The 17,624-nt window shown below is 37.3% G+C and overlaps 1 protein-coding gene across 3 annotated transcripts in view; it reads left to right on the top strand.

Moving 5' to 3' along the window:
• The first annotated feature begins 20 nt into the window (after positions 1-20).
• LOC100434582 (putative methyltransferase-like protein 21E) overlaps positions 21-17,624 on the top strand; it is a 29,456-nt gene continuing 11,852 nt past the window's right edge. Inside the window, exons 1-4 of one of the 3 annotated variants that reach the window (XM_002824412.5) lie at positions 21-4,848; positions 5,452-5,531; positions 15,545-15,711; positions 16,797-16,914. In XM_002824412.5, the coding sequence (XP_002824458.3) occupies positions 5,465-5,531; positions 15,545-15,711; positions 16,797-16,914 (352 nt within the window). In that variant the 5' untranslated portion in view covers positions 21-4,848; positions 5,452-5,464. Of the gene's footprint in view, positions 15,712-16,796; positions 16,915-17,624 lie in introns of all 3 variants that reach the window. The other 2 variants (XM_063715038.1, XM_054529210.2) reach the window with 2 other exon arrangements.

Below are 17,624 nucleotides of genomic sequence, written 5' to 3' on the forward strand. Positions count from 1 at the left end.
TTGTTTTTTAATGTTTTACTTTTCTAGTATTTTTTAGCTGAATATTTCAAGTATCATTGGATATTATCTTGTATTCACAGGCTTTGTCTTTTCATGTTTTCATTGTCTTACAATGTCTGATCCTTCCTGGCCTCATGTAAAAAAAACGAAAAAGATTTCTATTGATCAGCACTCACTCTCAATAGGCATTCCCTCTGACATTCAGACGTAGCTGAGAAGAAACACATGCATGTTTCTAATTCCACAATAGTGGCAGTTTTACACAACTGTTTAGCCCTGCTGCCCAGGGCTTTGCATTTTCCCTCAGGTTCCACTTAAAAGCATAGCAGGAGGGAGCCTCACTGCTGGAACATATTTGAATATGTTTGCTGTGGTTTTAGCAAACAATTAGGAAACCTAAATGGGGTGCATCATTCTACCTGTGAGCATTAAGTGTATGGGAACCTCTGTACCATTATGTTTGGCTTTTAAACGAGACTTCACTTATCAGGAGCTGACTTCTTTTTTTTTTTTTTTTTCACTACTATATTTTATTATTGTTCCCCACATCTTATACTCCTTTGCCATTATTACAAAAAATTATAGTGACTTTGATTGCAAGAGAACAAGGGGCATACTTTACTTATTTTTGTGTCCCCATCACCCAGCAAACTGACTGGCACACAGTAGCTGCTTAATAAATGTTTGATTAAATAACAAATATGTAGCTTTTATTGAAATAAATTGTTCATTATATAATGTAGAGGGCATTTAGCAAATTAGATTATAAATACTAGCTAGAGAAACTTGCACACACAAGGTAATACAGTAATATATGTGCTTGAGTACAAAAATTAATGTGTTCAAATATTGCAGACACTTGTGAATTGACCTTCAACTGTAGTACCAAATTGAAAGAGCTGACTTCTGTGTAAATGGATTTGGAGGCTCGGGGCTGGAGTTGAACTGGTGTAGGTGGGTCAGCTTTAGGAGTGGCCTGCAGGGGTTGATTGTTGTTGACACAGTGTTTGTTCAGAGTGGACAGAGAAGGTTATTTTAAGTCTGCTCCTGTGGAGACCTCTCCCAAGAACAACCCGCAAGCTCCTATTTGCTTTGAGTTAAGAACGATTGGAGGAGAGTACTACCAATTACTTTGAGTGTGGGTCCTCTGCCTTCAGAGCTACCTTCCCAAGTCTGTCTTTTTGGCATCTTTAGTATTTCCATCTTTCCTGACTTTTTCCTTCAGCCTTCAAATTGAAAATCTTCACCAATGAAAACAAAATCCAAATAGATAATCTCCAGGAGTCTTTGAATGACTCCTAGATGTGTTGTTTTTTAGGTTCTCATTTATGTTGACTTGGCCAGCCAAACTTCTCCAGTACTTGGACTACAGCAGCTGCTTTTCTTTGCACACTATTTTTTCCTAATTTCAAATACATCTTCTGCATCCATCATTCTTCTCTAGCAGCTTCCTTCTAAAGTCAACAATGATTTCCACATAAATAAAATGAAATATTTTCTTCATGCTTCTTTTCTCTGGAGGTACTTGGAGCAGAACATTTTTGGAGGCGAGGAGAGGGGAAAATTAACTTTTTCGTGTTTTTCTCATTTCTCAGAATTACTTGTCACTGGGAGTTTTCTGTATATATATTTGCAGGTAGAATAACCGTCTTGCTAACAAATTTAATTTTATGCCTTTAGTAGATATTTACATTTGTTTTTCACTGTGTTAGCTGGGGGAAAGGATAAGCCACTGTAACAAAAGATGCTCATATACAAAGGTCCGAATAAGCTAGAACGTTACTTCTCTCTTACTCAACAGTCTGGCCAGTCTGAGCTGATGAAGCAGTTGTGCACCATGAGGTCATTCAGTCCTGTGTTCAGCCAACCCCTAGGGTGCTATCTTGCCTGAGTGGTCTATACTGGGTGATTACTTCATCTGCATTGCATCCTGCCAGAAGGGGAAAGAACCAAAGTCCAGGGCAAGCAGAAGGGGAAATGGATGGTCAGGACCATGAGAATCCTGTTCTGTAACACTATATGACAGTTTGATATTGTATCTTCTTTTTCTCTTAACCCTGTGACCAAGACATAATGCTTTTCCAAGGGGAGAAACACGTTTAGAGCCATTAACCAGTTTTGCCAAATTCACCCATGTAGTAGGTAAAACTTCTCACCTGAACCAAAATCTTCTAACTCAAAATTCCAGGGTGCTATTTTACCTGTGAAAGAGGTTGCCTGTTTTAAAATAATCAGCAGCTGAACAAATTTTTTATTATTCACATCAAGTTGGTGTACCTAGAGCTTATTTAGGATGATGACCATCATATGCCTTTTCGATTATCTTCCAGCTCATTAATATTTTGTTTAGCTTTATCTATACTTGCTGTTAAACCCATGTATTATTTTATTTCATTGATTGTTATTTTTCAGTTTTATTTGGCTCTTTTTATTTTCAATTTGGCTCATTTTTATAGATTCCAGTTCTCTGTTGTACTTCTTATCATCTGTTTTTGAGCATCTTAATCACAGTTACTTTAAAGTCTGTCGAATAACTCCAATATCTAAGTCACCTATGAGTTTATTTCTATTGTCTGTTTCTTGGTATGCTTGGGTAAATTTTGACTGAATGTTGGACAGTCTATGTGAAAAATTATAGGTACCCTGTATCTTCCTCTAGAGAGGATTCCAGAATGTATTTGGACAGGCAGCAGAGGGGAAGATCACCTCAATGCAGCCAGCGAGGACCAAATGTATTGAAGGCTAGTTTGCAGTTTTTTCTATAAGACTCTAGCTTCTAGTTTCACCTGTATTTCATCCTAGAAAGTCACTTTCCAGGAGTGCCCTGATGTTTCTTCTTTTGCGCTTGGATCTGCTTTTGCCACTGAATGCTTCAAAAATTAGCCTCTTGCCCTAAACAGCTTAATCAGTCAATTCTTCAACTGAATGGTCAGCACTAAGTGTCAGGTTTCTCTGTCCCTTTTTTCTGGGATCTTGGGCCCACAAATCTGGCTGTCTTGGCAGCCACAAACACTTTTCTTTTGTCTCCACTGTTCTGTGAGATTGCCTGACGCTCCGCTGCTATCCTCACATGCGGTCTTCTCTTTGGCTTCCTCAAGAAACAGCAATGCCTGGAATTCTTGGCTGCCTTGACAGCTGTCTGATACTTTATAACAGAGGCATGTTTGTGTGGGGTGTGTGTGTGTTTAAAAATCTGTTTTTCTCATTCTTAATAGAAGCTGAGGTTTGCTATAAGCTACTTACAACTGGAGGCAGAAGTCTGTATGTACTTGTTAAATAGTCATGTTGGTCAAGATGCTTGATTTAGGGATTCTGCCTCTTAAGAGATCTAACAGTGAGGATTGCATGATCTTTCAAAAAAATCCTTAAAAAAGACAATGGTTTTTATTCGTCATTTATTTTGTTTTTAAAAAAGCCCCAAAGAGAGAGTATCCTCTGCCCCAAATTAACTGCCTATGAATAATAGTTCACATTGCTTAGGATTTTGAACTTTCCAGAATGTTTTTACCTAAAATATTCACTCCACAAATATATGTTGTATGACTTTTGTATCATTTTTAAAAGATATTTATATTTTTTTGAGACAGGGTCTTGCTCTGCTACCCAGGCGGGAGTTTGGTGGTGTGACCACGGCTCACTGCAGCCTCCATTTCCTGGGCTGAGTTGGTCCTCCTGCCTTAGCCTCCCAAAGGCTAAGGCACCCTGCCGATATATCCTTGTTTTATAGATGATGAAACCAAGAAACATACTAAGTAAGTGGCTTAAAATCACAATCTAATTATAGGCAGGAATAACTAAAATCAGGCCTCCCAACTCCTAGCCCTTTCCAATACATTAAAGTGACCTCGATTCATCTGTGTATACATCATGGACCTGTAGTCACACTCCTAAGTTTAACTTTCCAATATTGGTTTATCTTAACTCTGTAAATTTCTATCAGGGATCTTTCCAGTGGCATGGGAAATGTGTATGTCCTCTGAGAGGCACACATACATGCACTTGGGCAGGTGCACAGGTGGATCTATATTCTCAGCCTGCCCGTTCAGTCTGAATAAAAAGGAATCATGGTAGTTTGATTCCCGGGTGCAGAGCAGTGCTACACACATTCTAGTATGGTTGTTGGAGTCTAAAAACAGTGTTCCCATGCAGATAGGTGACATGAAAAATATGTAGCATTCATTTCCTAGAATGTCATAGCCATGGAGTCTTAGAATAACTCTTGGCATCCAAGTTAAAAGCTGGATCACTTCCTCCAGATAGTCTTCACTCACTTCCGGGAGTGGGTTGTATTCACCTTTAGCTCTGTTCACGAGACACTCACGTGGGATATTCCTAGCCTTCTGCCCCCTTAGTTACGGGCATTGCAGCCTCACTGCTGTATAACCAGAGGCATGGGAGCTGCAGCTGTCAGAATCCTAATCCCTTCTGCTTGGACTCGTTACCAATGTGTATAGTAGTAAACTGTGTGCTGTGGTGCTAGCCTTTCAGTCACTACCAGAGGTCTCAGCAGCAAAAACAAAAATTGTGGATGATACATTTCAACCTTCTAGAAACTTCAGCTAACTCGTTTAGGTATGTCCAGGCTTTCTATTTAAATATCAGCCTTAAGGCAGACACGTCTTTCTTTAATGGAAGAGATCTAAATTGGGAGCAAAACATGTGACCACTTTTGTTATCGTTTTAGCTGTGTAGCCTCAATGACATAATTTAACCTTGGTTTTCCTGATTTGCAAACTGTAGGGAAAATAATGTCTTCTAACTTGCTGAAGTATGCTGTAAAAGAAAATGTGGTGGCTGTAAAAAGTGCTTTGGGATTCTCGGAAGAAAGGAGTGCTATATTAATTCACGGTACTGCAATTGTTATTTTACCCCAGATTGAGAAGTAAAATATCAAATTGTTATTTTCTAAAGTTTGAATAACTGTTAAATTTATTCAGATAATCTGCACTATTTGAGAGGCATAAATAGTTTCTTCAGTTTTAAATATATCGGCTGTGATAGTATGGACTCCTTAAGGTAGACACTGCTCAAAAGATTATCCGACAGTGAGGCTGTTTGACATTGCATAGGTGCTAATGATGCATTGATGGTAACAAGTGAACTTTCAATGTTTTAATCACCTCTTAAATTTTAGGATTGCAATCTTACTAGTCAATATGAAGATGATGCCTTTCTTTGTTACAACTGAGGTAGTCTCTGGTGAAGAATATGTTTTCTTTCTGTAGTAGCTTTTTAAAATTTCTGACTGAGAAGCCTTTGTTCTCATTTTAATTTGTTCTAGATAGTGTTTAGATGGTCTTTCTTAAGTCACGCTTCGTTAATGTATGATATTTTAATATAATTTTGTCTGCTGTATTTGAAGTTAAACTTTATTAAGAAAATATAAAAGCACTCCATACATATTTTGAATTAATTATTACCATTTGATATTTTAATGTATTATCTATCTAGTTTTCAAGAAATAATGAAGAAAACATCAATATATCACCTACCATCATTTCATTACTTGATGGATTCAGAAGCTCAGGAAGGTAAGTCATTTTATGTTTATGTAGCTTACCAATTCTAAGAAGACAAATAACTAATAGAATATAAAGTGTTACCTTTGCAGTATTCATTGACGTCTTAAATGGAGCTGGGACTTTTATCAATGGCATATTGTGTCTTGGTTTATATTTGCGAGCCTGCAAACATCTTGAATCATGTTGAAGTCTATTACTATAGCATGATCTTGATGATATGTTAAAGATAGTTTTGACAGATTAAGTATATAGACTTACTAAGCATGTACAGGGTTTTTGATCTTCAAATAAGGAATACATTTTTTTCTCAAGTGCTGTACACTAAATGTATGATGTGATTTCTAAGCAAATTTTATTTCAGATAAGAAGCTTGCAAGAAAGATAAAAATAGTTTTATGTGAAAACTATAAGTTTTTACTAGTAGTTGGATGAAAGGTGAATTTAGGCTATACAAACATCTGTAGCGTGAGTTTATGGTTCCTCTAACTATTTATTAGAGGGAAATACATAATGTAATTTGACCTCTGGATGTAAGGAGATTCAGTTGGAATTCTACTATCAGTGTGGTTATTTGAAATTGAACCATGATTTTTATACAGTCTTAAGTATCAAGCGTGACTTTGCATGGGTATGTAGTATAACTGTCCCCATTGTCTTGAGATCAAAAGTACAGACATACACTCTTGACAGACTAGAAAAATTACCATATTTTTGTAGAGCAGTTGTAATACAAATCTAAATATCTTGATTTCTTTTGTTCTCTCCTTATCTGCACATACTGTAGATGTTTTCTGAACACTATAGTCCTGGTTTTTCTGTTTTTGGCCATTCCAGGTGGCTTCTACCTAGGAGAGCACATCTTTAGGCCAAGAGAGCTGGGTGTATGCCCAGTGTTGGCAGCCTACCTGGCTTAAACACAAATAGTTTTACCAAGCGATTCTTGCAAACCTAACCATTTAAGTTGATCACTTAGAGAACCCAGCCATTTAGATGATTTGAATGAAGATGCAATTTCTGTGTGGTTTATGAATAAAATTATATCATTATCATTACCATTAGTAACAATTCTTGGTTTAAACTGTGTAGAAGATAATTTGGCAAATTACAAAGGAAATGGAAGAAGTTCAAGGTAAGGTTGAGACGGAACTAGCATTACAATGTTTTACAACACAAACACACTGTAATCATCTGTATAGCCAAGTGAAGCTTTAAAAATGTGTTCACACACACAGAGCTAAGGGAATTAAGGATGTGCCCTTGGAGTAGATCAGGTGGCATTTAGTTGGAAAGGCATCACCAAGTAGAGGAACACTCAGTTCTCAAGTACTGAAGGATACTGACTTTTCCTGCCCTAAGTCTTTTATACTTAGAATCCTGTGCTTGGAAAGGATGGAGCAAACCCATAGCTCAGTGTTCATATTTCAACACTGGCATGAAGATCCAAGAATTATAGGATGTCACTTATTTATACACAAATTAAAATTAGGGGCTATGTTGGGTGCTAAAAAATTCTTCTTTATGTGTTTCTAAGGCTATATTATAATCTAAGATGTCTAAAAACCTTACCCACATTAACTATTCTAAATATCCTATGTTGCCTGCCTCATGCCAACAGCCTCTCTCCAGCTGTTAGTACATGTAGCAATCTGTTATAGAACAGTAGGGTCACCCGAGGACCTGCAGCCTTGGGGCAGATTCATCCTTGCCCGAGGTTCAGTGATTCTGGCTCACAGTGACCCTCAAGTCTGTCACGTCAGCTGCTTACTTGACATCCTACTTACTAGCTCTTGTCAGTTTAGGGCCTTCAAGACATAGATGCCGAAATGGGGCTAAGCATGTAAGGGATTTACTGGGGGAAATGTTTGTGGAGGATAAGGAAGAAAACAGAAGTAGGCAAGGGGAGCCTTCAGAGCCCAACGTGGGTCCAGTGCCTGTGAGAGGAGAGAGAGGACAGACTGGGTGGGAAGAGTCTCCAATTGCAACACAATTCTGAGACAGTCTCAGGTGGGCTGATGAAAATCCCTGAGCAGGAGTTGCCCACTAGAGGAGTGTCCTATATGGAACAGGAACCGGCTGGCTAGAGTAGGCAGCTCCAGGAGGAACATGGTCTTCCAGGAGCCACAGGTGCAGCAGTGGGCAGTGTTGGGCAACTCTGCTCCTTGTGGCAGGTTCTCTTAATCTGAGTGGCACACCCAGAGTAATATGTATTTAAAATAATTTTCCTTTACAGGTTTGCCCTTCCACCTATATTTTCGATCTCAGTCAATGGCAACATCACTCCCCAGGCTACCCAGAAACCTGGAATCATCCTGATTTTCTCCCTTTCCTTCACACCCTTCATCATTACGTCTCATTGATTTTACATTCCTGATATGTTTCCCTTCCCCTTGTTCCATTTCCACCATCACTTGCCTTGATCAGGTCTTCATTATCTCTGCTCCTGACTGCTGTTAACCGCCTTCTAATTGGCTGTCTTGCTCCGGGCCAACTCCCTTTCTTTACCCTCTCTAGTTCTTTTTCCATACTGTAAGCTGCACTGCATGATCTTTTAAAAATCCAAATCTTGTCACATTTGTATTCTGCTTAAAATTCTTCAGTGCCTCATTATTTCTTATAGGATAAAATCAAGGCTTCTTAGTATGGTGTAATGTGTTTTACCTTGTGCTGCTATCCTCATTTATCCTATATTCTGGTTCTCAGGATTTCCAAAGTTGGTCAGGAGACTTTTTGCCAGTGGGCTTTTGCACATGTCATTTCCTGTGTATGACAGGTCTTCCCTTCTCCTGTTTGACAAACTCATAATTAGGAAGGCTCAGATAATTCTTTTCTGAGCTCTCTGAGAGGTGGAACTTTCTATTTTTGAGTTGCCTACTGAAGCCTCTGTTATAGCACTTTTACTGAACCTCTGTTATATAGCACTTGGTCTGCCTTCTAATTCATAGTGCCCAGGTACTTAATAAATGAGTGAATGAATGAATGAATTAGCTATAACATAACCCTATTGGCTGACTTAAATTTGCTCATTAGTGATGATCTTGTATTTCTGATCATCAGTCAGTTGACTCCCTTCAGGACCTAATATAATATTCTACTCAAGGTATCACATTAAAAATTTTCAGGAGCATCTTCATAAATCTTTGCAGAATTGGATTAATGGGTAATATGGTTTTTATAAACAGTAATGCATTAATATATATGGAAATTTATGTAATTCTACCACTGTTTTAAGAAACCTATCAAACTACAGTCTGAGGCAATATATTTAATATACTAGTTGGAGTACTACAGCACATATAATTACTAATGTGAGAATAATTTATTAACACATTTTAAACATTTTACAAGTAACATGAATAATTATCTTCCAGATAAGACTAATAAATTTTCTACATGTTGAATAAAAATAACTCTTGAATATACCAGTCTACTTCAGATGTCTTCAAAACTCAGATTTGAATGTCAAGTTTGAATGTCAATTGTCGCCCCTAGGGGAGGCATACCACCACTTCGAAAGCACACAAGTTCGTACTTGGCTCCTTGACCCAAGGCCTTCATTTAGACTCTTGTCATTTTTCATCTAGATTGTTCCAATAATCTTCTAATTAGCTTGTAAGGTCACCAGTTCTTCAGCTACTGCTGTCAGATATAGTTCTTAAATATCAAATCTGATCATGTCAATTCCTGTTCTAATAATCTTTATTAGCTCCTCCTCACCTTATAGAACAAAGGTCAATGTTGCACATAAATTTAATCCCAACCTACTTCTTCGGCTTATTTTCTATAGTTTCCCTGCATGCACCTTGTGTAATGCTGATTATAATCCCTAAAGACACAATCCCAAATGCCATGATCCTGAATGTTGAAATCCCCAAAGAACAAACTCCCTTACATCTAATTGAATTCCCAAACCATAATGATAGATTTGGAATTAGGTGCCATCAAAACTTCTAAAGGTGGATTTCAAGGTGTTACCAACAGTTTCTTTTTCCATTCAGCCCAATACATTTGCCGGAAAATTCAGATGAATGGATTGCCTGTAGAATATAGTAACATGGAAAACTTCAGTTTATAACGCATTAGTTGTCTGCATTGGCATTCCTTCTAGCTGATGAAATTCTAGGAGCTCTTAATGAGTTAAAGCTGAATTTGCCTGATGAAGCCAGCAAAGTTACTGACTCTAAAATAACTATGTGCACGGTAGGATGAGAAAGCACACAATGATGTTGCTGTTCGATCACCAGTATTGTTTCAGCCAAATCTGTGGTCTGTATATAAGCGCATGAGCAGAGGATTTCCATGTTCCTAAAACAACATCAAAGCATGACACACGCAAGATAGGAAATTTAATAGGAAATGCTCATGTCAGTATGTATTGAATCAAACTAGAATTTCAAAAAGAGCAGCATCATGTAGGAAATCAATGTGAATGTATTCTTCAAGAAGAGCCATGTCCTAAAAGAAAAGAAACAGTTACTCATCTCCATGCAAGACTTCAGAATAGAGTTAATGATTGTGGAAGTCGGCCAGCTCTTATGGGCTACCTCCGTGCAGTTGCCCATAATTTATCCCTGTAATACACTTTTTCATATGTTGAATTTTCTTTTTAGTTTCTTTGGGAAGGTTTTGTTTTTCTTTTTCCTTTTTTAAAGTTTTTTTCCTCACCATTTTAAATCATCAGCATTATTTTTTACAACTCACTGTGATATGCTACATGTTTCATCTTTACATTTCCAAAACTAGAGGTATAAATTGTATGAGCTTTTAGAGAGTTCTGATTTGTTTTATGCACTTTTTTTTTTTTTTTTTGCAAATTTGACTCCATGGAAGTGCATTTTAATAACACCGACTTTGTGTGTAAGCATTGTGTATATATATGTAAAAACCTTAAAACTTCCTCAATAAATAAAGGGATGTCCTTTTTCTGCATCTGCATTTGTGAAAGATAACATTTTTCAAGATCTCAGCTCTTTAGGCAACTGTATATGTGGTGGTGACCCATTGTTGGTATTTAATTGTAATTTTTTCAGCAAGGGGTGTCTCACTATGTTGCCCAGGCTGGGCTCTAACAATCCTTCCACCTCAGCTTCCTGAGTAGCGGGGACTACAGGCATGAGCCACTGCATCCAGCTCCACTGTAGGTTTGGATCAGTTTCATCAAAAGACTTAGGTGGTTCATCAGGATATTTCAAGTGACCAAACTATATAAGTGATTTCTTTATGAATGCAATTTTTCTGCTCATAACTGTTATGCCCATGTAACTGTGGGTAGCACACCTGAGTGCTTATCATTGCAAAATTATGTATATTATTATTGCCAATTTTATTGTATAAAGTAGCCCACGAAGTGTTCTGTTGTGTTTTTATGTTTCTAAACTCTTTTAAATATGTAAATATGTTTTAAAGAACTTTTAAAATTATTTTTATCAGAATTATGTATTTGGGGTTTTGATCTTTCAGGATTCAACACTGGGGATTATGGCATCAGAAATTGTGTCTTTTGGGATTCTGGCCCAAACCCCTAGCCTTGTACCCTTGCTCCATAGATCTTCTAACAGCTCTTGGGCTTAAATATCTCCTCTTTTATGATGCTTCTCCTGATTCAACCAACCAGTGGTGCTTCCTATAGCATTTTAGAAAGACCTGTTTTATAGCATTTATCAAGGTATTGACATTTGTTTAGTTGTCTGCCCCTTCCATGATCCCAGTAGGAAACTTGTAGTACAACTAATTTAGGTTCTTTGTTTTTCCACTTGCATCCTAAGCAATCTCAATAGAAGATGCATTTTCTTTCTTTTGTAAAGACAAAATGTAGCATTGTTTGGTCTACTTGATTAGAGTTACAACCTCTGTACATTCTTGAAACTAAGAAGACCAGCAGACAGAAAATATTTGTAGAATTTTCTCAGGAATTGGTTTCAACATAAGGGTCCAAGACCTTGGCATTGCCAAGGTTTTCAGAATTCTATCTTTTAAGTTAAGCCTGTGACTATTTACTAATTTGAAAATTAACTTCTTTTTTTTAATCTGTAGGCATTTCTAAGAAGTACATGACATTCATCTTTGAATAGAAGATTCATTTGAATGACAGTTTCTTTCATTTAGTAGAGGGGATTTTACTTTAAATTTTGCTGACAGGTTTTCATGACAGCTCTCAAATGGAAGCTTGAATTCACTTGTCATAGCTATTAAAGAGTGTTTTTTTTGTTTTTTTTTTTTTTTTGGTGGGGGATGCATTTCTGCGATCTGGTCCTTCCACTTATTATTGCTATTATTGACCTTAAAAGTATAGAAGAGAAGAATATAGACAAAGCCTCTATTTTTGAAGGCTTGCTGTAATCCAGCATTGAAGTCAATTCACTGTTGAATTTTCCTCTTAAAATTGTCATCATAATGTGGCAGAATCTTGCTACTTTTCACTTTATACTTGAAACCCCTTTAATTCTCAGGAGAACAAGAGCACCTGGTAGATTTTATTCACTATCAGCAAAGACTGAATAGCAGGAAAATGGTGTTAAGACTTTTTTTGTATCAAAAGCATTAAAATAGATAAGCCCAAGATAGCAACATAATTGTAATACTCTGTCTTGACTATGTTTTATTTACAACCTATTTTAATATTTGTGTTTTAATATTAAATTCACCAATAAAATAATGTTCTAAAACTATATTTTGGATATTTTATCTGTACCTTCAGATATGACAATGCTATTAATTTTTGTAGGAATTGCTCTTCACATCTTAAAAACCAGACTATCTACTAATTCACCAATCTTCTCACTATTCGACTCATATTCAACAACTAAATAAGCATGCAGTTTAATGGGCATGTTCTTTGTAAATAATTTGGAGCATAGATTTTTTTCCTTTTTATTACAACAAGGCTGCTGTAGGGATGCCTTTATAATAGGGCAGCTCTTTCCATTAGATTCTAGTTTAGAGGTTCTTATTATCAACCTTGAAATGGGTGGTGTTATTGTTAGAGCTTATTATTAAACATGTCTTGATTTACATAAATAATTACCATTAAAACTGTCATCTCAAGGCCGGGCGCAGTGGCTCACGTCTGTAATCTCAGCACTTTGGGAGGCTGAGGTGGGCGAATCAATTGAGCTCAGGAGTTGGAGACCAGCCTGGGCAACATGGTGAAACCCTGTCTCTACTAAAAAAATACAAAAATTAGCCAGGCGTGGTGGCACATGGCTGTAGACCCAGCCACTCAGGAGGCTGAGGCACGAGAATCACTTGAACCCAGGAGGTGGATGTTGCAGTGAGCCGGGATTGCGCCACTGCACTTCAGCCTGGGTGACAGAGCCAGACTCTGTCAAAACAAAACAAAACAAAACAAAACAAAAAACAAAACCCTCAAAAAACAAAACAACAACAAAAAAACAAAAAAACTATTACCTCAAAATCTTTAAATAGAAGTTCACGCTGGAAAACAGCAACCAATGTTTTAAGATGGAAATAATTGTGTGTTTAAGTGTATATGTTTGCTTTTAAAATTTTACACTTTTAGAGAAATTATTATTTTTTTCCTTGTCATAAAGAAATTTCATTTTAATCATCATTCCTCTAAAAGAATTTTTTATGATTTTATCAGCATGGTACTTACAAAGAGCATATCCCCCTTTAGACAAATTATTTTAGGCAGCCAAGTTCAGTTTATTTGGGTTTCATGCTATAAATTATGCTAATTTATGAAGGTTACTTCTTGTTGGATGCTTGTAGTATTCATATAATATTTAAATGCAAAAGAGAATATTAATATAAAGCATTATCAATTAAATTTTATTCAACCTGTTAATGTTTTCTGTGATACATGATCATCTTAGGTGTATAACTAATTTTGCATTACCATTTATGAGTGATATAGTTGTGTTCTTTTTAAAGCGTATATGCAATTAGTAGTGGTTATATTCATTTCATGAAATCTCTTTGAAGGTCCTTTGTTTTAGGAGTGTAAGTAATTTTCATTATAATATATTCATATATTTTTAAATCTCATTTCCATATGAAGGTAAAGATGGGGTCATTCTTAGAATGAAATAACTCTATTCAGAAGGACACAGTCAAAGGCTAGGAATTCATTTGTTATCCCTCTGTAGTTGTTAGGACAGGAGCACTAATCTGGCCAACTAACCTTTAAAAGAACATGCAAAGTCAAAGATGTCAGGTTGTACCAGTAAATATTCACGGGCAAAGTTTTTATATCAAAGACTGGAACTTTCGAAGATGCTCCTGGGTCTTAGTGTACCCTAACATCTATTAATCCCTGGTACCTTAGGTGACTTGTCATAGAAGTGCTACATTTACAAATAGTATGCAAGGAGGCCCAAGAGGACAAATTCAGTTAAAGGTCAAGGAAGCAATTAACATTCTCTATTTTTCCCTAAAGAACTTCTACAGCAAATGTTGTCCTCCCTCTGCACCCCCAATCTTAGCAAGGCAAGTGCATATAGTGAAATGGAAGTTAAAGTTCAAATAAAACACGTTACCAATATTATTTGGTTCTTAGAGCTCTTCCTGAATGTGAATGCATACAGTTGTTTAAGGTGAAGTACAGTGAAAAATATTAGAAGAGATGGCTCTTGATGAAAAATGCCAAATTTCTATTTCTTTGTTTCCCCTGTATCTCTGTCAAGGGTCAATGTTTGCAGTAGTGGTAGAGGTGGGTGGTAGGCTGGGCCCTTCCTGTGGGTGTGGTTAAATTGGAGTTCTTTTGAGGAGTACATGATTCTGTTTGTATTCTAAGCAGGACACACACACACACACACACACACACACACACGCGCACGCGCACGCGCACGCATGCACCCCACCCTTCTATTTTCTAGTTCTTCAAATTTTGAAAACTCTTGTGTTCACTCAGGTCTTTTCTTCTTTTTGATGAACATGTTGAACTCCCCAAAACTGTCCTTATAAGGCCGAGTTTCAAGATTTCTCACCTCCCAGTTGCTACAATTTCTCAGTGTCCCTCTAAAGTGGGCCTTCCCTAACTGGATGTACAAGTATAATCTGACTGGTGTAAAATAAAGCCTCTACCTCCCTGATTTTGGATATTATATTTTTAATGTGGGCTAGGTGCACCGATTTTTTGATGGTCATATTAAAGTTTTGACTCATATTGAGCTTGTGGCCAAGTAAATGTATCTATCTGTCCCCACCCCCTACACAGTGCTGCTAAACTCAGGCTGAATACAGTCTTTAGACTTACCTTTATTAAATTTCACATTGTTAAGGCCAATCCATTGTTATAACTCAAGACATTTTCCTTCACATTTAGTTTTCTATTATACTTGTTGTCCCCATCACATTTATATATTCTGAAAATTTTATAATACTTGTAATGTCATCAGTTAGTCAAACCATTGACAAAACTGTTCATCAAGGCAAAGCTGAGAACACACCATTTATTAGAAATGTCTAGCCAGGTGCGCACCAAAGCCAAGGGCCTTGGGAGTACTGTGGAAAAGCACTTTCATCCGATCCAACAATTCTTCATAGGGATGCCATGAGATACCACATGTTTGTGTCTATGGATTTCCAATTTTTCCAAGGGCAGGGACCATGTCTATTTGGCTAGCTACTACACTCCATCACTCAGCACTGTGCCTGGGACACAGAACAACTAGAATTGCACTGGGACGCCAATATGAAGAGGTGGGTTCTTATATTCCATCAGCAATCTCTTTCTTATGCTATATGAACTGATTGGTGGCTCTTAAAATATATTGCTTTAAAAAAGTACATCAATTATTATTTGTTGCGTGTAGCATTGCAGAAGTAGATAATGGTGATTTGAACTCCGATGAAAATAAGAAAGATGTTGCCACCCTGATGAATGGAAATATTAGCTTACATTGAGAGTCATTTTCAAATAGTTTACCTTATTATTTCTCACCTAAAGTCACTGAATATTCAAAAGCTCCTTAGACTAAGCAGAAATGCTGTATTTCCATCAAGTTCTTTTCTCTTTTCATGGATTTACTTATACAACCATTACCTTTTTCTTTTCCTTTCAGAGACCAGAGAAGACTATGATGACAAGCAGGTGGTCACGGAGCTCATGGCAAGATGTTTTATTCCGACTCTGATAACAACTACTTCCTGGGAAAGTTTTCATTTTATTGGTCATGAGATTCGAATTACTGAGGCCATGGATTGCTATGGTGCTGTTGTTTGGCCATCGGTATAATTTCATACAGAATTTGTTACATTCCAATTATTTTTCCGGCCAGTTTCGTTCATTATTATGTTCTATTTGGAAGAAGAAACCAGGTTCCATATTCTTTCTTTGAGACCTGAAATAGTACTGTGTTTTAGAAGTCATGTGACTGGGAAATTATTTCTCCCAATTAATTCTGTAATTCTATTTCTTTTCTTTTTCTTTTCTTTTTTTTTTTTGTGAGACAGAGTCTTGCTCTGTCACCCAGGCTGGAGTACAGTGGCTTGATCTCAGCTCACTGCAACCTCTGCCTCCTGGGTTTAAACAATTCTCCTGCTGCAGCCTCCTGAGTAGCTGGGACTCCAGGCGTGTACCACCACGCCAAGCTAATTTTTGTAATTTTAGTAGGAATGGGGTTTCACCACGTTGGCCAGGCTGGTTTCAAACTCCTTGCCTCAAGTGATCCATCCGCCTCCGCCTCCCAAGGTGCTGGGATTACAGGCATAAGCCACCACGCTGGGCCTCAATTAATTCTATTTCTGACTTTATTGAAATTTGTAGGATTAATACAGGGTGTTGCTTACTTCTTCAGTTTTTAAAATAGGAGTTTAGAGCAGTAAACATTTTTATTTCCCCTTTTATTAGCTCCATTTGAGTTAAACAATTACAATGAAATCTATATGAGTCTCACATGTAGAATGTGCTCAAAGACCCTCAATCCTTTACCAACTGTCCCAGGAAGAGTAGTGGACCCACCACCCCACCTGCCCCAATCCCACACACCACTTGGAAATGACTAGTATCAGAAGTTGCTTCCTTTAAAAATGATCAAACCTAAGCAATTGAACTCCACATTTTTAGTTATTTCTCTTTTCCTCTCAATAATCCCCAAGAAATTTTTCTAGCAGAAAATTGAACCTCTCAGAGGATGCACTTTTGTTGATATTTTTTGGAGTGATGTACAGGTACACACATGAGTACTCTCACGTACTCATATGTGCACGCATACATAGCATAACATTAGCAGCATATTTATCCAATAAAGTTTAATTTTACTTTCTGTTATTACTTGCCAAGCATCCCTTTTTTCTTTTTTCTAACTTTCATAGGCCCTTGTTCTATGCTATTTCCTGGAAACAAATGCAAAGCAGTATAATATGGTTGACAAAAACGTGATTGAAATTGGAGCTGGAACAGGGCTAGTCTCCATTGTGGCAAGTTTACTTGGTAAGCAGATATTTTTGATTGAATAGAGGAAGTGTCAGAAAATTTAACGATCAAATATCATTGTTGTTTTACTATCCAGTGTACTACGACCTGCACCTGTCTGTGACTCCTTAACTGTTTGAATGGGCTTCATCTAGAAACTACAGATTTTAAAGTCTCCTTACCAGTCTCTTTCATAGTTTTCTGCATTAAGTTGTGTTAATTCCGGTCTCTTTCATAGTTTTCTGCATTAAGTTGTGTTAATTCTTCTTGTGGAATACTGTCACAAGCCTCAGATGAAGTGTTCTAAATAAGAGGTGCACGGAAGCATTCTGGTTGCAAGAGGGGAAATGTGAAATACCAGGCAGAGGCAGATTCTATTGCTGCTGATTCAGATGCACTTTAGATTTTAGCGCCATTTCAGTGTTCCCGTGTAGCTGTAGATTCCTTTTGAGTTTCGAAGTGCTATGCTTTTATGAAAAAGCACGTGTCAGAATAGGGAGATAATATTAGAAATCACATAAAAATCACACGTCTGCTTCTATTTTTAGGTGTTTGTCCTTGAATTTGTTTTCTCAGTTCATTCAATTCTTTTTTTTTTTTTCTCTGTCGCCCAGGCTGGAGTGCAGTGGCGCGATCTCTGCTCACTGAAACCTCTGCCTCCTGGGTTCAAGCGGTTCTCCTGCCTCAGCCTCCCCGAGTAGCTGGGACTACAGATGCGCACCACCATG

The sequence above is a fragment of the Pongo abelii genome, chromosome 14 (genome assembly GCF_028885655.2).
Source record: "Pongo abelii isolate AG06213 chromosome 14, NHGRI_mPonAbe1-v2.0_pri, whole genome shotgun sequence".
In the NCBI taxonomy this organism is placed as follows: Eukaryota; Metazoa; Chordata; class Mammalia; order Primates; family Hominidae; genus Pongo; species Pongo abelii.